General features: G+C 44.5%; 1 protein-coding gene across 1 annotated transcript; it reads right to left on the reverse strand.

The window, feature by feature from the left end:
• Window positions 1–6,241: 6,241 nt before the first annotated feature.
• Window positions 6,242–20,311, reverse strand: LOC311060118 (protein diaphanous homolog 1-like; the record flags this gene model as incomplete). Its single annotated transcript, XM_084078244.1, has 8 exons — window positions 6,242–6,412; window positions 7,106–10,416; window positions 14,150–14,202; window positions 15,274–15,482; window positions 15,621–15,691; window positions 16,580–16,776; window positions 18,334–18,479; window positions 20,201–20,311. 8 exons carry the CDS (start codon window positions 20,309–20,311, stop codon window positions 6,242–6,244), a joined length of 4,269 nt encoding a protein of 1,422 aa, XP_083934370.1.
• Between the last annotated feature and the right edge of the window lie 330 nt (window positions 20,312–20,641).

The following is a 20,641-nucleotide window of genomic DNA, read 5'->3' on the forward strand; positions in this document are numbered from 1 at the left end:
CGAAATATATGTAGGGCCCGGCTGAAGTGGTTAGTGCGTTTTGTAATAATCATCAAAATCTACAAAGTAACTAGTAACTAAAGTTTTCATATAATTGTAGTGGAGTAAAAGTACAATATTTTCCTCTGAGATGTAATGGAGTAGAAGTAAAATTATTGAAAATTGGAAATACTCCAGTAAAGTAAAAAATGTAATGTAATGTACTCAAAATTGTACATAGGGACCTAAGTACAATACTTGAGTAGGCTACATGTACTGTTACTTTACAATTTGAAATACCAGAATTGTGTTACTTCCCGGTTTATTCTATTATGGTTATGACTCATGCATGTCTGCACCTTTACCAGTTTATTTGTTTGTTTGTTTGGTCAGAGGGATTGAATTTAAATATACCCCCCATTCATGCTATTCTGTCATTTTGTATACATGTATTAGTAGTGATGTGGAAATAATGTTAATTCAAAACATAACTGATGATATGCGACAGGATTTGGAATACTGAAACCCAAGAGACAGTGCTGTGCAAGTAATTTCTTCCTTCCTTGACAATGTAGAACAATGCAGCTGACCATTTCATTATAATTCCATGTCTCCAGCTCTTTGGCAAAACAGAAAATACATTTTCAGGTTGGGATACCAATTTAATCCAAAATCAGAAAAGAGAGAGAGACACCATATAAACAAGTGAAATTGGAAGTTATGAAAGGAATAAATGAGCAGACAATATTGGAACCTGGCCTGGCATTGGCCGGACTGATGGCGTGGATTCATTCACATACGTTCCAAGTGTGAGTGGATCCACACCCAGTGACTCTAGGAAACAACACTGATGATGTGTCCAAGTTTGTGCATCAGTTGATTTTTAGCGGCGCTAGTCGCTCTATACCTTTAGGTATAGAGCGGATCCTGCTCTATACCTGACTTTGTCCGTGTTCACCGTCAACGTTCTGATTGGTCAGACCCGTCAACAAAGTGATTGGTCAAGCTTCACGTGACACAGGAACACATATCGATGACAAAATGTATCACGGCGCCGCTACCTTCACACAGGGTGTGATTTTTTATTAACTGAAAACTCTGGGAGTGGGAGTACCAGTGACAACCAGGAACAGACTGGGTGACGACCACGAAGAGTGTGGTGACATCTGGAGAGACAGAGGACGGCCAAAAGCTACAGTATGTGGCAAAACCTGCGAGGAGGGTTTTAATCCATCAAGGCAGAATGAGATGTTTGTGCCCAGCAGCAACGACGAGGCAACACACATGAAGAATGCTCACTTCTGGTCAGACGAAGGAGGAGCCAGGCCCGGAGGCAACCCCCAGTGCCTGGGGCCTCTTAGTGTCGCCAACACCTGCTGCAACATCTCACCTAACCTGGCCTGGCATTGGCTGGACTGATGGCATGGATTCACTCACATACGTTCCAAGTGTGAGTGGATCCGCGTTGTCGGTCTGGCTAGTGCCAGGCTAACCCTAACCCCTAATTAGCACTGTCTCTAACCCCCAAGAGACAGTGGAGGCAGTAGCATGCCACTTGGACAGAGGCCGGGGTCTGATCAGCCTCGGTCGGGTCGCCTGGAGGAGGGTGTCTATTGCAAGACCCGAAACACCCAGTGACTCCAGGTAACAACACTGATGATGTGTCCAAGTTTGTGTATCAGTTGATCTTTTATTAACTGAGTACTTCTTCCACCACTGCTCAGAAGTTACGCAACTGCATCATCTCCTCCGGACAGCCCCAGCATGGCTCATGATCAGTGGTGGAAGAAGTACTCACATTTTGTACTTAAGTAAAAGTACCAATAACAGAATGCAAAAATACTCTGTAACAAATAAAAGTCCGGTATTCAAAATGTACATGAGTAAAACTTTACGTATTCGGATTAAAATATACTTAAGTACTGAAACTAAGTAAAAGTACTCATTTTGCATTTCACAAGTTTCCAAAACGTATTAAAAAGCTTTGAAAATAGCAGATGGCGTTTGTAGATTGGCTATTTTAAAATAGCCAAAGTTTAAATAGGGCTGAATTGGTTATGTATGTTTTGTAATAATAATTCAAATTATCAAATCTACAAAGTATAACTAGTATCTAAAGTTTTCAAATAATTGTTGTGGTGGAGTACAAAGTAGGCTACTATATGCCTCTGATGTAGCAGTGGAGTAGAAGTAAGAGTAATACTAACTGGAAATACTCCAGTAAAGTAAGAAATACCTAAAAAGTGTACTTATAAGTACAGTACTTGGATACATGTACTCAGTTACTTTACACCACTGCTCATGATGCCAACTATGGGTCTGAAGCATAGAGGTATGAAGGCTGAAACCAAACTACAAACATGAGTATCCATGCTCTGACCTCAACACGCCCATAGAGAGCAGTAGAGCACTTCGTTTTGCCAACATAATGCATTGCAGTCTAATCCCCTCATATGTGTCCAGCTGTACAGGACATGTTCAATCTCTTTGGGGAGGCGCTCAGCGTGTTGGAGTGAGAAATCACTGTTGCCAACTCTGCTTTTTATAAGCGACTTTGTGCTTTTTTTTTAATGTAAAGTTGCTTGTGAATATTGGCAGTTGCGGGTTGCGGTTTTTCGGGCTTGTTTCTAAAGTGAAGTTGCTTATTTGGGCTTTTTTTCCCCTAATGTTGCTTCTTCAACAGTGGTTCTCAAACATTTTCAAGCCCCCCAATTAATATATGTTTTTGTCCACGCAGGTAGTGCTACTGGTAGTGCTCATATCGTGGCCTAATAGTCGCTTCTTTTGGGCTTGTTTTTATAGGGTTGCTTATTTCTCTCGCAAATTCTGGCAACGCTGATGAGAAATGAAGACGAAGCCATTAACGGCTGAGACGAGAGGCAGGAATAACTTGCCAGCTCATTGCTTCCGTATTTATTGCATTTTTATCGCACATGAAATTTAATCAAATGATCCGAAAAAAAGCACACGGTCACGGAGTGGCAGGTTAGCGCATGTGAAAAGATGACATGTGATGCCACTATTGAAGGGGAGTCACAGTGTTCATTTGGCCATATATCCTCATGTCATTGGGGATGATGCTGTAAATGTAAATGAGTGGGAGCAGCTTGACATTGATGACGGGCTCGAGGGCGAAATATGGGATATTTAACTGCTTGCAGAGAGAGAGAGAGAGAGAGAGAGAGAGAGAGAGAGAGAGGTGGGGGGGGGGGGGGGGGGGGGGCTTCCTTCCTTCTAACCAGTGGTGGAGGGGGGGCTTCCTTCTAACCCTAATTAGGAAAGGAGAGAAGCAGCAGGGTTTTTGGCAAATGGGGGTTTCAGTCTGTGAACCGGCAAAGCTCTGAGGGCTGTAGCCACTCAGAGTTTACTAAAGTTAACAGCCACTCTTTAAGGCTCATCTGTCATTCTAAACCAAAACTGGAGGACAGGCCTGCTGGTAATGCTAAAACAGAGCCGGAGGCACAGTTAGTTGTTTTTCAACCATTTCAAGTGAAACGAGCCCCGAACCTCCAGGCAGAAGGAGCGAGTGCATTCTCCGGCAGCGGCACTCGCTCTCCCTCCCTCCAGGGGGCCCCTGTGGGCATCCCCCCAAAAACAGGAAAACAAAACAAACAAAAAAAGATAATTTTGCTTCTTTTTTCTTCTTCTTTTTTTTCTTTCTTTCCCTTGACATCCTCAGGAAAAAACGTTCCTCTTCCTGAACCTTTTGGTTACACATGCCACATTTCAGGCAATTGACCATCATCACCTGCCAAGGTGAAATTCATATCTTGTCAGGGGGGCCTATCTGGAGGAGGTGGCAGATCTGTCACGATGGTGCCAGGAAACCAAAGACCAAGACGTTGTAGGCCTATGCATTCCCGCAGGACACAACAAGTGCTTGAGTTGAGCAGAGCAAAAATGATTATGAAGGACAAACACCACCCCAGTAATGGACGGTTTGTGATGATGTGGACTGGCAAGTGTCTGAGGTGTCTCAAAGCCCAGGGCTCAAGGTTCAGGAAGAGGAAAGTTTTTCCCGAGGATGTCAGAGTGCTGAACAAGGACAAAAACAACAAAAAAAGAAACAAAATTGGGTTAAATTTCTAATTACCGCTTGGAGTTTTTTTCTCACACTTGTACTAACGTAGATATACGTATATATATACTGTGTATACCTTACTGCGCATTACATAAATCCACTACCCCCCCAATTCTTTTAAAATGTCTGCACATTTCCCATTGCTGCTATAAAGTGTTTCCTTTGCTGCCAATTAAAATACATTTTCATATCTCTATTACATCCTTTATTATAATTTTCATGTACAACAGTATATACAAAGTAGGTGTGCGTGCGTGCGTGCGTGCGTCACAGTAAATTAAAAAATCAGTCAACTGAGTTTGCAAACTGACTGATTTCAGCCATCCTAGTCGACAGAATGTACTGTTTTGTAAACAGTACATTTCTTTCATTTGTTTTATTTGTTTATCTCTAACTGTGCGTGACATACAAACCAGAGAGTCTCATGTACAAACTGCTCAAACATACCAGTAGTGTTGTAGACCTAAACGTAGACAGGAGGATGCACAACGCAAGCGCAGATCACACCTCACAGAGAAAATGCATGATATGTGAACACAATGATTATTTAATAATAATATTAATCTAATTTAATGATAAAATACATAAATAACTTTGTGGAGTGTGTATGAGTGGTGGCCCCACAACAGCAGTTTGAAACGGATCCGCCCCTTAACAGAGCATTATAAAGAATTTTCAATCACAAATTGATGACAAAGCTCTCCATGCAAGGGTTGGAAGTACAAAAAGCCATCCGCTTTAGGGCTGTAAAGTTCTCTGTTGAATTGCAAAGCTGGTATGTGTTGTTGCTAGGAATAAAATATGCGTTGGAGTGAGCAAGTGTTCAATTCACTGACTTAGGTTGTCTGGAAATCTCTCTCTCTCTCTCTCTCTCTCTCTGATGCCACGATGCCTTTTGGGACAACATGCCTCTCTGGTTATGCAATACCCCTTGTACCCTTTGTTAGGGTACCTGTTGTATCTGTTGTCAGAGTAGTACCCATTATCATGACATGACATAGACCTTGGCAGCCAGTCTATGACGTCGGTACTATGACGTTATATTGATGACATCAGGGATCTCCATACATAGGCATAAAGGGTAAGGTCCCTGGGGGACTTGGGGCAACCAAGCATATAGTGCACCCGGGAGAATACAATCCATTCTGTGTGTGTGTGCACAGAATGGAATGGATTGTATATTGTATGTGTGTGTGTGTGTGTGTGTGCGTGCGTGCGTGCGTGCGTGCGTGCGTGCGTGCGTGCGTGCGTGCGTGCGTGCGTGCGTGAGTGGCACTTATTTCTTAACATACAAAAATACAAAAGCAATTCACATGTTTTAAACAAAACAAAACAAAAATATTGAAAGAAGCAAGCGTAAAGTGGTCTTGGCCTGGGACATCCAGCGAAAACGTCATACTGCATCATAGTATGTTCAGTTTAAAATTAACACCAAATCACATTAATGAGATTGGGAATTATTGTACCTTTGCATTTACATCCAACATAAGTAAGTCTTTGGATTCTCCCAATATAAGGCAGTGAATGTGTAGAGCAGGGATCTTCTAAACGTGTAAGGCCAAGGACCTCTTAGTTAAAAGAGATGAAGCAGAGACCTATAGCCTGGCTCCAGACCATAGACCCCACCCACTCCACTGAGTGAACTGCTTGAAGCTTCAAATCTGATAATCAGGCTGGCAGAGACCCCACTACATACGTATATTGTATAAGATTGTGTTGCATATTAGATATTATTATTTTACTACTAATAATAATAATTTAAATAAAATATTATTATTAGTGTATATATTTAGAGCTTTCCACGCAATTTGATGAGAAGCATTGATGGTTGTCTCATGTCTGTTGACTGTTGAGAGATTCGAGACTAGCTTGGAAGTATTTTTCATTTAAGTGACTATATGACTATGGGTTGCCTCCAAGTGATGCTGCAAATGTAATGGTTTTAATAGATATGTACAGCACTATCATCAGTGTTGTGTAAATTAATTGTGTTTGTTTGATTACATTAGCTTTGTTAATAATATGTTGAATTCATGTCAATACGTATTTTCAGACATTTAAATGTTTTGAAGAAAAATGGCAAGACTTTTGCGGAAAACTTGCCCCCACTATAACGCATAATGATCAGGGTGGGGTGGCACATGGCTGACCCTAGATCTGTGGTCTGGTCAAAGGCAGTGTCTAACTGGACCGAGACTGGATGTCCTCCAATGACTCCACCCCTTCTAATTTAGGTTCCTCCTCCATTTTTATCTTGTGTGTTCTGGTGGATGTGAGAGAGTCCTTCTGCATCAACTCTTTGGCCAGGATGTTGGTCACTGCATGACCAGCTGGGTTGCGTACAGCGTTTTCCTAGGGAGTTGAAGGCAAGGGGGCGGGTGGGGAGAGAGTCAGCGCACAGAAGTCAAGGCACAGATGGCTGTGTTGTTGACAGACAAGTTGCACAACGTATGCACGCTTATGAGAAACAACCAAAATAAAACCTGGCGAAACAGTTGCGTGCATTAGCGCAAGATGAAGATAAAGGAAACATTCATCTAAATCTAAATGTCCAGTTTGCTAATTCACAACTACTGCTACTACTACTTTTGTATTTGAAACTTTACATTTCTCTAAATATTATAAACTTTCAAGACAGCCAGTACAAATATCATGAAAAGGCTACTATAGGCTACAGTGAAGTCGGACTGAATGACTGAAACGTTTTTGGTGTGGGGATTATCTGGCACATGTAGCCTATGTATCTGTTATGAAAGAGAAATTGTATCATGAGTGAAACGGCTATAGCCTATAGTCCTTGGGAAACCATAAACCTACGTAGGCCTACATCTAAATGAGTTTCCATATTTACATTTCCTTACAAATTACAAATTACAAATCCTTATAAGTTATATATTTCTGGGATGCATAGTAGCTGAAACTCCACAAGATATTCCTCTACACGTATTTAGTGAGAACATTGCTCCTCTTGCTGAGAGCATCTCAGCAGGCCCCCCCCCACCCCACCCCATGCCTTCAACTCCCTAGGAAAACGCTGTTCGCAGCTGGGTTGGGCTTCCTCCTAAAAGCAGCACCAGACTGCAGTGCCTCCAAGAGGCCATACATGATACCAGTTTCATCACCCTCTACGTTGACTTTAAGGAGCTGACTCTTCTTGAGTTTCTGCCCCTTCTCCTTTTCAGACTTCTCTCTGGCCAGCTTGTCTCTCCTGATCTTCTCCTCAGACTCCCTTCTCTTCTGATTCTCCATCACAGCTTGCTGAAACATGTTCTTGAAGGTGTTGAGGTCTCCAAAGAACTCCTCAACAGAGATCTTCCGTGGGTCAAAGACAAAGTACACTCCCATGTCCCTGTACTGCTTCTCCATGTTGTTATGCATCAGGTCCAGCTTCTTGTACTGCTCACGGGCGCTGCCCACGAAGCTGGACATCTTCTCCACAAACAGGTCCCTGTCACTCTGTGGAGGAGGAAAGGTTTTTAGGACTTTCTCCATGTTCTTGATCTGACATCCCATCTGGTCCAGGTTCTTCTGAAGCATCTCTGCCGACACTCTGCTGGCCCTCTCCACGTGGATCAGCTCCTCAGGGAAGCTCATGACGTTAGGGTACTGTTCCTGACACACATCAGCCAGGAAGTGGAGCAGCGTCTGCTTCTGGTCAACTGACTTGGTGTCACGCAGCTTGCAGAGGTAGGATACAGTGAACCCGAAGGCCTTGGCGTTGCGGGAGCCGGCGTTCATGTAGTTTCCCAACAGCAGAATGATCTGCAGCAGCTGGGAAAAGCTCTGGCTCTTCCTCAGCTCCTCACAGGCCGCTGTCACGGATACCACGTCTGACTTGAGGTTGTCCAGCTGCTCGTCAAACTGCACCTTGAACAGGATGGCCTGGAGGCGGGGCTTCAGACACTTCACACTGGACATCACCACTCCAAACTGTTCAGCCTCAGCAAGGTCGTCATACTGATCCTTCATCTCCGCCAGGACATTCAGCTGTTCCTGTTCCGGTAGAAGTTTGATCAGGTTCTGCAGTATGGACTCAGTCAGAACCTTCTCATTGACCTCCAAGATGAAACTTTTGATTTCTTCATAGAGTGCACGGAATGAACCCAGGAAGATAGAGAGGTTCTGGGAAGACTTGGAGTCCAGCACCTTCAACTCCTTTACTTTCTTCTGTGTTAGTTTCTTGTCCTCTCCACCATTATGCAGATTTTTAGCTTGGGAAGTCTTGGCCTGTGAGAAGGCAAGGGTCAATTTGGCAAAGAGCTCGTTGTTTTCAAATTGCTCCTCTTTGACGTTGGTCCAAAAACTCTTCTCTGATAGATCCTCTGGTCCAATCTTTCTCCAGTTGGCTCTCTTCAGCCGCACCTCAGGCTTGTACTCCTTCTTAGCCTTGAGGCCAAAGGGGAGTGGCAGTGGAGCAGGGGCTGTCCAGGCATTCATGCCAGGCGGAGGAGGTGGTGGAAGGCCTGGACCGCCAGGAAGTGGTGGAGGTGGTGGCGGTCCCATCCCAGGTAAGGGCGGAGGGGGTGGGGGTCCTGGCATGCCAGGGAGGGGAGTAGGAAGAGGCATGCCTGGCAAGGGTGGAGGTGGAGGGGGTGGAAATAAACAAGAATGCCCGGGTAAGGGTGGTGGTGGTGGTGGGGGAGGTGGGATCACCACTTGGCCCGGTAGGGGAGGTGGGGGAGGCACACCCGTTTGCGCCCCGGGGGTTGGCACAGGAATGTTAACGGTGACAACTATAGTCTTGGCCTCTTCCAGATCTTTAGATAGCTTCTCAATTTTCTCATGCAGTGTGCTAAGCTGTTGCTGCAGTCCCTGTTTCTCTCTGTCTGTGTCCTGCTTGGTAGAGGCCAGCTTCTTCCACTCTACCTGCAGCTTGTGGCGTGCCGACAGCTGCGCCTCCAACTTCTTCTCCAGTTTCTTGGCCTTGGCCTCGCTGGACTCCACCTTGGTTTGATTCACCATGTTGTCTATCAAGCCCTCAATATCCAGGCTGAGTTTGCGGCACTTGAAGTCTGGGTCGGCACCATTTCTGTGAAGCACAATCTGACCAATACACTCGTCCATCAACTTGTAGTACTGAGGCCTGGCCAGATAATCATTGCGGATCAGCAGCAGGTGCTGTAGCAAGGACAGGAAGTAGCCTTTGGCTTTTGAGTCCTTCACTGTGTTGACGAGGACTTCAAACACCTCCCTCACATCGTCCATCTCAAACTGTATGTCGTTCAGGCGTGCTTTGAGTTCATCAGAGTCCTCCTCTGCCTGCTCATCAAACACATTGAGCTGCACTCTCAGTTCGTCGTTGTCGATCATCCTCACCTCCTCCGTTAGCTGGTCTTTGAGTCCCAGTCTCATCAGTTCAGAGCGGATGTGGATCCTGAAGTCTGGCTCCTCTCCTCGACTGATCAGAGCATTGATGAGAGTAATGCAGCCAACCTTTAGAGCAATGTTTGGTTTATTCATGCCAGTCAGAAGAGGCTGAAACCTCTCAATGCCCTGTTTCTCTGCCTCCACTGTTATGGCCTCCAGAACACGTTTGTGAAGGTTGTCTGAGTGATCTAAGATGCAGATGGCGGAGAGCAGCTTGACGGCGTCCAACATCATGACGGGTATCCTGGGGTTGATGGCTCGCACCAGCAGAGGAATCCCCTCGGCCGAATCCAGCATGGATTTCAGTCCATACTTATTATTCATGAAAGCTTTGAGACAACGGATGATCTCATGTTGACACCTTACTCCAATGTTGGGGTACTCAACTCGTTCCTCTTGCAGTTTCCTCAGCAGGCTGAGCAGCAGGGCAAGGCCCTCATCTCCAAATTTCTGCACCCAGCTGACAGGGTTGTTATTGAGTGAAACTCGTAGCGACTCCAGACAGCCCAGCAGTTGTTTGTCTCGGATATCGGACTTCAACTCCTGGATGTACACCATGGCTAACTTGGTGCCCTCCTTCTGGTTCTGACCACCTTTGGAGGTGTGCAGGTACTGGGAGACCATCTCTCGCTTAATGGTGATGTCTTTAGCTCGCAGTGGCTGCTGCTTCTCCTTGTTCAAGTTCATGTCCACCAGCATCTGTTCAAACAGCTCCAGGATGTATTTGTCAGTGTGGTCGTGCAGCATGGCACTCTGGGCGTGGATCTCATAGTTGAATGTTGAGGAGTGGTGACTACTGGGTGCAGAGCCCATCTTCTTGTCCTTCATCCCCATGATGGTGAAACGCTCCAGCTCGTCAGGAATCAGCTGTTTGAGTTTACATTTCCTTTTCACATCTCCATCCTCATACTTCTTTGCTTTCTTGTCCTTCTTGGGAACAGAAGCTGAGGCCTCGTTTGGCTGAGGCGCGGCAGTAGACTCCCATTTTGCTAAATTCCCACAGTATGGATACATTACTTGAATTCACTGCGCTTTCACTGGTTGTACTTTGCCTAAAAGTAGTTTTTCACTGGAGAGAAGACTAGCTATTTGTCTATCAGCTTGCAGTGCCTAGGCTAACTAGCTGCACACTTTCTTCCCTGCAAAGACGTACGGTCACCAGCCAGTGCAACCACATTAACCAAGTGTCGTCATCATATTTAACTTAAACTTTTATACATAATGGAAGTCAATGGGGTTCTGATCAGGCTGAAACCATGCCCAAATTTGGAGTCATTCGTCATAGATATGTCATATGACATCATAGATGAATGATGTCACAGGCTGGCCACATGAAGTCCGAGATCAGTCTATGTTCATAGAAACACTTTTTCTATTCAAGTTCTTGATTTTTTACGTATTTTTAACGGATTTCCACCGGGGGGTCGGGACCTATTCAGTCCGACCCTTAGTGACCTATTCAAATCCATGACCTATTCAGTCCTGACCCTTAGTGACCTATTCGATCCCAACCTTCCCATATATGGAGATCCCCATAGATGGACACAACCGAACTACCCAAGTCTGACATCATAGAATCTCTCCTAGACTTCTATACATGGAGATAACTAACATACCTAGCTCTGACATCAGAGAACCCCTCCTGGAACCCCATATATGGTAACCGTAACATCCAGGACAGACATCATAGGCCCATCTTTGGGCATAACTGACGTATAGCCCGCTCCATATATGGATATGATTGACATCACCGTAATGACACCAGGGCCGCAGCCAACGAGAAAGGCAACGGAACTCCCTGGTTAATTGACTTCCATCAGCGATCCTGAGAAACATTAAATCCCTCCAGAGGAATAAGCATCAATACAACCCATAAGTAGTTGGCTCTACAGCCTATAGCATTACATATCGGTTTACCTACTTCTTGGATAGTATCATAGCAGCTTTCAGAATCAAATCTGATCGTACATACATTTCATGAATGAGGCTTAATGAGGGTAATATTAGCTCCCCACCTTATTCCAGGCTTTCGCCTGTGAGAAAGCTTGGAACAAGGTCAAGTGCGACCTCAGTTGTATGTGACTCAGCCTTTTGGAAATGGCAAAATGTCACAAATTGTATTCACAAATTGAGCTTATTACACTACAGCATCGGCCTACTGAAATATAGATGAGAAGAGAAGGATGTTGTCATGGAGCGGGGCCATTCAAACAAGTCAGTGAGCCTCTGTGCAATGCTAATAACACTCTCACAGTTAATTGCTTTGTTTACATGAAGGGGGAGCTGATTACCCCGCAAAAAGCGAGGAGACCTACTTTTCTGGGGCTACTGTTTTGACAAAAACAAACAAGCTCAAATGAAGAACGATAAGGAGATACGTAGATAAAGCGAACCGTTCCTCATGATTAAGATGAATGCATGGATGAAAAAGCACAAAGGGGGTGGAGGGGGGACTGGAGAGAAATGAAATGATAGATGAAAACAGCATTAAAGCAAATGTATGGCTCTTATAAGAGGCATGAACAAACTCCTTGCCTGTCATATCCACTTTGGCAAATCACTGTGACAGTGAACGGCAATAAGGATGGTGTTGGGAAACATACAAAGATAGCAAATAAAGAGAGAAAAATAGATACAGAGGGAAGGACGAAAGAGCGAGCGGGGGTGAGAGAAAGATACAGTATTCAGAGGGATACGGGGAAGGAGAGGAGGAAATAGTGTGAGGGAGAAACAGAATGAGTTAGATGGATGGTTGGGGAGAGAAAAGGCTATGCGAGATATATACAAAAAAAAGTGGCTGAAGTGGACGAGATAACAGAAAACGGGAGGAGAGAAAGGAAAGAGAGAGAGATAAACAAATTGTCCCTGTAATGTCGTTGAACTAGCACAGCGGCTGGCTTTGTCAAAGAACATATTAGATGAATAATTCAAAGCTGGCAGTCTGGATGTTTGGGGGGATATTGCTTAACTTAAAGTGTGTCATGTGCCGAAAATAGCAGATCTATAAGATCACAATGGGTCGCAATCGTAACGCATTTTGAGCTTACAGATTGGCTATTTTCGGTGTACAACACCGCCGTACGTAAGTATAATTCAGGCTTATTTCAGTGGGTGACAGGGGAGGCACTCTACTGCCTGGAGAGGATGGCAATGATGTGTCAGTGCAGTGGTAATGACAACATGTGTGCATGTGTAAGTATGTGGGTGTATGTGGACACGTGAGGGTTTGTGGGCGTGTTTGTGGGTGAGAAGTGGAGGTGGGATTTTGTGTGTGTGTGTGTGTCTTTCTGGGTTGTGTGTTGAAGCAATGGAGAATTAATGATGGAATTGGTTTCTGAGTCTAAAGATAAGATAAGATAAGATAAGATAATCCCTTATTGATCCCCGCGGGGAAATTCAGATAAGAGTGTTTGTGCGCATGTGTGTGTGTGTGTGTGTGTGTGTGTGTGTGTGTGTGTGTGTGTGTGTGTGTGTGTGTGTGTGTGTGTGTGTGTGTGTACACAGGCACGTGTGTGAGTAAGCACACACAAACTGAAACAACCCCACCTGGTGTGGGATTTGCATGGATGCGACCAAAGGACATTAACATAGTTTACACCAAGTCTGCATCTCATGAATGATGATTATGGCTTGTTTCAGTTGCCTGTTCCCCAGTACGAGACACAAACTGAGACTTTGTCTTCATCAATGTCTAGGATCCAGGTCTGGAGACCAAGAGAGGCCTGTCAAATCACATCAACTTTGAATGGAATGGAATTTGAAGGGATTGGTCACTACTGAATGCTTTTGCAATGAGTATCCGTCGATTACTAGTCCAGAACAGCCGGTATATTCTGTTCCCTGTTGGTTCATGCCTACAGGTACTGTAAGTCTTAATAGGGGTCTGAATTTCCAAGGTCATTCTTGTTAATCCTAAATTATGCTTCAGCGAAAAAGTTATGTGTGTGACATGTCACTCAACAAAATGAATGTATTTGATTTTTTTTTTACTGATAAAAGTGTTGACACTCAAGTTGATAACACGTTTTTCACGTAATTGTTTATGAGCAACATATCGCACAATGCTTTTTTGCTAAAGCATGAATTAGGCATTACATTATTAAGGTGGACTTGGTGGAACTCACTAATGCCTAATAGCTGCTGAATAGAGCCTTGTCACAAAGTCTTTGGAGAACCATTACAGGTTGTTACGAGCGATGTGCTGCCACATTGGAAAAGTGAAAACAAAAGATTGAGATCTACCATAGGTTGTTTATTTTGTACTGTTGTTCTCCTTATCAGTGACTCACCTTAACCGCAACACTTGTGAGCACTTTCCATTGAATTCCATTGACTCTATTCGTCCCCCAAACCCCAAACCCTGACCAGGCCTACTACTGTACATGCTTAATGTGAACCCTTACATTATGTCCAACCTTAACCCCAAATGTGATGCTAAGCCATAACCTCTATACTAAACCAGACCCTTGAAAATGAGCGCCAGCTAAAGTGTCCTCAATTTCCATGCTTTTCTAGTCCTTATATCCTCACAAGAATAACGATGCAAGAACACATGGTGTCTCTCTCTCTCACACACACACATGCACACACGCACGCGCACACACACATGCATACTCCCAATTAAAAGGCTGAAAGCTGTCAATGTGATACAGCGAGTCAGAGATGGAGGCGGATTTCAAACATTAACCTTCCACTGTAAGTCCTGTTAATCCAAACACTCACACAACACCAGGAAGTTCACACTAAATGAGTGGGGGATGAAAGCCAGGGATAGCCTGTGTGGGAAAAGATATCTGGATTAATTAGTATTGTAACGGATGAAGTTGGTGTGTGTGTGGGTACGTGCGTGTGTGTATAAAACAGCGCGTAGCCAATACGCATTATTGTGTGTGCGTACATAATATCCATGACACTGTGTGTATATGAGCGTACATGTGTATGTGTGTGCACGGTTATGTTTAAGCATATCATTTATGCACGTAGCCATGTGCGAGGGGGATAATTGTTAGTGTGGCATACATGCAGAGCAGCCACCTCATCAGTGAACCTACACAGTCATAAAGAAGCATGTTTGATTGGATTTTCCTGTTTTAATCAGAACGGCTCTATTTTTGATGGGTGGTGGGACCCGACTAATTAGAAAGCTGGATTAAAAGTAAATGTCAACATGTTAAAGACACGCGATCTGGCACCGTAAACAGAATGGAAACTACACCACCTGTAGAAGCCTTTAAATGAAGCAAGATGTATGTGTGTGTGTGTGTGTGTGTGTGTGTGTGTGTGTGTGTGTGTGTGTGTGTGTGTGTGTGTGTGTGTGTGTGTGTGTGTGTGTGTGTGTGTGTGTGTGTGTGAGTGGTGGACATTGCTCTTGTCTTTGCATGTCTTTATGTATGTATTTGTATTTTGTTGTTTTCTTGTGTCATGTCAAATGTGTGTACTGTTATATGTTGCATACATGGCTGTTTCTGGGTCGCAAGACAAATTTCAGTGCAAACTGACAATAAAGTATTATCGTATCGTATCGTATCGTATCTGTGTGTGTGTGTGTGTGTGTGTGTGTGTGTGTGTGTGTGTGTGTGTGTGTGTGTGTGTGTGTGTGTGTGTGTGTGTGTGTGTGTGTGTGTGTGTGCGCGCGCGCACACCACACACCACATCATACAAGTACGCACACGTGCGTGCGTACTTGTATGATGTGGTGCATAGCTTGGTGACATGCTGAACGCAGGAAGAGAGGTGGACCTCACAGTGATGGCAAGGGTTAAGGAGGGATGTAAGAAGTTCAGGGAACTCATGCCTTTCCCATAGCATCCAAGGACCCATCACTGAAGATGAAAGGCCAAGCGTACTCAGCCTGCATCAGATGTTGCATGATGTACGGAAGCGAGACGTGGGCCCTGAGAGGGGAGAGCGAGGAGAAGCTGGACCGAGTGGAGGTGAGGATGATCAGATGGATGTGCGGCATGTCAATGAGGGAGAGAATGATGAGCGCAGAACTGAGATGGATGGCGTGAGAGGAGGCGATAGCAGATGTGGTGAGAGGGGAGGCAGATTGAGACTGCGGACACATTATGGAAGGAAGAGAATGACTGAGTGAAGAAAGCAATGTCGTTGAACGTAGAGGGGACAAGACCTATTGGCTGGCCAAAGACGAATAGGCTGTACTGTACATGTCAGCTGCCATGAGAGCACTGACCAGGAGGTGGCCATGGACTGTCCCGGGTGAAATGAAGCCATAGCGAGGATTCAGTCCAATCCAGTTGCGCCCTGGACAGAGGACTTAAAACAGATGATGGTGCGAAACAGGAGTTAGGTGTTTTAAAGAGTTAGGTTTTCTCACTTTTGAATAGAAGAGATACAATAGAAGACAAAGCAGAGATTTAAGCACACTAGAGATCCTCACTTCTACAAGGTGATATAAAGTGTGCAACCTCGATGCACATACATATCTACAGTAGTTATGTATCACTTCAGTAGTCATAATAGGTGTTTTACATAACTTCCTAGTTAGTCACTCATCTACATATTTATTTATTTGTTGTTTCTTTATAGTCCATATTTAACCGCTTAAACCCCATATACCCCCAGGGGTCTATCCTTGGCCCATCCTTTTGTCACTCACGTTATGTGCTTGTAGATAATGCTGTTTTTCACCGAATGTTCACCTATTATGACATGCCCAGAATAGGCACACTAGGCTCATGGTGGTTACGTTTTAGGACTTAAATATTTGCATAGTTCAGCTAAATGCTTAAATTACAAATTGTAAATAATACAGGTTAAGGAGAGGTCACCCTTTGCTCCACTATACAGTGAAGTAACCTAGAGATTTTACTCGTCTCACATTTCTGTACCCAGCCAATGGCAATTGAAAAGGATGCACGGGGTACTAAGCTCTCCACTTACACGCACCATTCAAGTTAAAGCAGCGGAGCATTCCACATTAAACACTCGTACTCAAAGGATCAAAAGGAAAGGAGCCCAAACTGTTCAGGATAATGCATTACTTCACTCCGTGGGAGCAGCAAATGCATGTGTGAGCGTGTGTGTGTGTATGTGCACAAGCTCATGCGTGCCCCACGCGCACCCTGCAACAACTGGCCGACCACCGGCTTTTCCCATGCGCCGCAATAAGCACCACCTCATGTTTCTCACATCCTCCCACAGTGTGCTGCCGCCCCCATGTGAGATACTCCCTTCTGCCGTAATGAGTTCTGTTCCCGCAGGGGGATGAGAAGTGGGGATTGACTTGAGCGGGAATGAGCGCGGCGCCCCACAGCATCGTACATACGATAAGCCTGAGCCGCCTCCCCTCATTCTCTTTCTCCTTCCTTTCTCCTTTCATCCTCACCCTGAGAAAAGAAGAAAAAAAAAAGAAAACAGAGTGCCAGAATATTAATATTTAGAATGATTGTTGCCTGGCTTTTCCGCCGCGCCTCAGAGGCGTTTTTTTTTTCAGCGATGCGCGGCACGTCGGTGCTCGTCACTTTAGCATGTTCTTACTCGGCATCTCCACGACTAATGTTCCCTCCGCAGCTTATTGCTTGACGAAATGGCTCCATTAGTGTCGAGGCCTGTGCTAATGGCATGCAGATGGAGCCCGTCGGCCGCTGAGCTAGCTTACCGAGTTTGCGAGAGGGTGGGATGACTGACAGGCAGTGAACTGAAAGTCTCTACCTTTCCTGTGCGTGCTCTGCTGGGTGCACCTGTTTGTGTAGCCTATTTATGTGTGATTGTATCTGGCCCTGTGTGTGTGCGAGCGTGCCGTGCATGCACATGTGTTTGCATGGGCGTGTGAAAGAGTGTGTACGAGAGTGTGCATGTGAATGTGTTGTTGCCTATGTTGGTATATGTTGGTATAAGCTTTTTGCATGTGTGTGCGTGCATGCATGAATATACTTATGTGTGCATGAGAGAGAGAGAGAGATTGTGTGTGTGTGTGTGTGTGTGTGTGTGTGTGTGTGTGTGTGTGTCTGTCTGTGTGTGTGTTGGTACTGTGTTATCTTCCCTTTCCCGTTCCCTGTGGAGGGCAGACGTTTTAGAAAAGTGTTCACCACTACTCAGCTGTGAAACCTCTCTGCTAGCATTCAGGGAACTGGGAAAACGTCACAGGAGACTTGAGGGGGAATGCTGCTATGACAGTTGGAAATGGCTGCTGTGCCAGTGAGGCTACATGCTGCACAGAAGAAACAAACTACAAGCTGGAGATGGTGGCCCTCAGGACCCCTCAAACCCCAAGCTAAGAGGACATGCTGTCCATGTCCTTTTCATGTTGTAAAAAGAAGAACGGATCCGCCACGCTGGCAGCTCTGCCTGGCCCTGGTTCAATCGATCTATCTATCAAGTGATAAATCCTTCACCAATGATGGCTGGGCATGGAAACTAATATTGTGCCATACGATAATTGGATACTATGTCAAATGTTTAGGAGAGATTCTCTTATTTTATTGCTCCCCAAGCCGGAGCGTTATTTCCAAGCCTGCCTCTGTCCCCTGGTTAAAGGGATTATCACACCCTCGAGCCTGTTATGAGATAAAGCGAGTTTCAAGTGTGGGCAAATTTTCTACCGTATTGAAATTAACGGAAACCAATGGCTCCCTTAAGAATCAAACAAGCAAGCAACATGTATTATATATATACAGTATACAGTATATTGTGAGCCACATTCAATGGGCTAAACATGCTTGCATCTGAAAGTGTGAAAATGGACCCAGGGTGTGTTTCAACCTCGTTCTGCGATCTGGGTCGACTCCCTATACTGTATGTGCGCCGTTAAAAGACCCGCTGTATTTTTATTCATTTTTTATTGTAACACCCTCTGTAGAGGTGGAAAGAATACAGTAATTTATCCATGTGTAAAGTAACGCAGGGAAACGATAATAATAATAATGGAATAATCCTGCACTGACTTTGTGAAGCAGTCTGTGAAGTGCATATAACAGCATTTGGCCACCGTCAGTCCACAGGTAAGTGTCTGCTGGGGACAGAAAGTTGTCAGAGGTTGTGTCGTACATTTCAAACCATGCTGCTTGAAATGCTTCTTGGTGTTCTGTTTCTAAGAGTGGGAGTCCAGGCGGCAGTGTGAAGAATGACACAGTGGGTAAATGTCACCGACAGCCTTCTGTTCTGTTCCATATCTGACTAAGAGAAGAAAAAACTTTTATTTGTTCTTTTTTAAAAAGGGGCAATACAGCCTTCCTGGTATTTTCTCTTTCAATTGGGACTGTGGGAAGGCTATGAATGAGACAACATACACAGTAACATTTGGAGTGTTCATTTAACCACTTAAGCCTTATTTCATACATGGCTATTCAAAAATATTCAATCTTAATGCTCACGACAATTTACAATTTAGGCATTTAGCAGATGCTCTTAACCCAGAGCGATTTACAGTAAGCAAGGACAACATAATCTGTACATTGAAAGTACCGGTATACCCACTATAGGATATAGCCTTTGCATAAGCCTGCAAGGTCGTCCAGGCTAGGGCAAGTGCTATGGCAAGTACTACAGGCGACACATTGTGAACTGTTATTTTGTAGTATATAGGCTACAAATGTATCAGTTGTATGGCTGTGTTGTTGGTGACTCAATGATTTGGTGAAATACAGTATGATACAGTATAACTGTATTCCATGTGTTGCAATAAATACCTTGTGCCTTTTGGCACATACTGTACCATACAACAGTCTGAACAACCCTTAATCCATTAAGGCCGGGAAAGCATACGTGTCATTTTAGATTTCTTTGGCTATTCAAAAATAGCAGATATACAAGCTCATAGCGAGTGCCGTGCAATGAGCTTGTAGATCTGCTATTTTTGAAAAATCGTGAAAATCTGTGTTTTTAAAGCGAACATTCGTAACTCAAATCTTTGGTTCTGGGGGTCCCTGGAACAACATATTTTGAGATGGGGGTCCGCGGCCAAATAAAGAAAGTTGAGAACCACTGATATAGCAACATATGTAAAAAACAAACCAAAAAATAACTGTTAGGATTTAGAAGGCATTTGTAGAATAGGCCTCAGGCTTTAATGGATTAAAGGTCTATCAAACCTCTTTTACAGAGTATGGGGTTGTCACGGTAGCAGTAGCCATGGCTACGGGGCCTAATCAGACATGGATCTGCGGCGACTTCAGAAAGAGTGAGCGATAGAGAAAGAAACAGAGAGAGCAACGAGGAGGGCCAAGTCTGCTCTCACACAAACAATATTCCACTACTAGACTCTCAAGTTTAAATGGGGTTGTTTTGCCTTTATTCACTCTATATTCTGTTTTCTAAAGATTTATATTTGAGGCACAGGCAGCTTGATTTTGAAAAGACAGCAAGTAAAGAGAAAAGAAATAAAGAGGGGGCGACATGTGCCAAGGTGTCTAATTTCTAGATCTAGATTCAAAACCAGGACACCATGACTATTACATCCAATAACAGGGCTGTATTATTGTTGTTTGTTCTTAGTTTTTTTAATAGGAGAGTGGGCTGTCCAACCCTCTTGTGTGTTTGTTTTATTTACTGAGACAGATGTTAACAAAGCTGAGAGGGAGACAGCAGAGAGGAGACACAGGAGAGTATACTGGTGGGATTCCATTAAACTCACTGCCTCTCAGCGTTAAGCGAGCAAAGAATATCTGCAAAAGAGACTGATACACAACCCTCTCCTCCTGTCAAAGAAAAAGGGAAAAGTGTCAATGGTTTTTGCATACAGTATTATCCCCTATCAGCTCAGAATAATTTAAAAGAAAAACTCCCGCTGACCCTATTGAACGCTAAACTCACCATAACGTGGTCGCATATGGCTGTGTTATAGGAGCCACGATCCCTGCCAAATGTCCCAGCCTGTCTTCTTGGCTGGATGCCCAGGGAGGGCAGGGAACAGGATGGATGCATAGGCAAAACTTGCCCAAGGAAAGGTTACCCCCCCCCCCCCCACACACACACAAACTCACACGAAAGGCTAGTCTTCATAAATTGTACTGTACGTCAACTTATGCCAAAACACTAACTGTGCTCATGGTTAAGGGCTGTCACTTCCCAAAAATAATTCTATTACTTTGAGTATGAGTATGAGTTTCCCATTAGAGGCATGAGAACCCCTCACACCGACCTCATTGAATGTTACACCCACACAACATGGTCGCGTATGGCTCTGTGATGGGAGCCCTGGTCTCAGCCAGCTCCCCCAGTATGTCTCTGGCTGGCTGCCCAGGGAGGGTAGGG

The sequence above is a fragment of the Gymnoscopelus microlampas genome (genome assembly GCF_963454915.1).
Source record: "Gymnoscopelus microlampas genome assembly, chromosome: 14".
Taxonomy (NCBI): domain Eukaryota; kingdom Metazoa; phylum Chordata; class Actinopteri; order Myctophiformes; family Myctophidae; genus Gymnoscopelus; species Gymnoscopelus microlampas.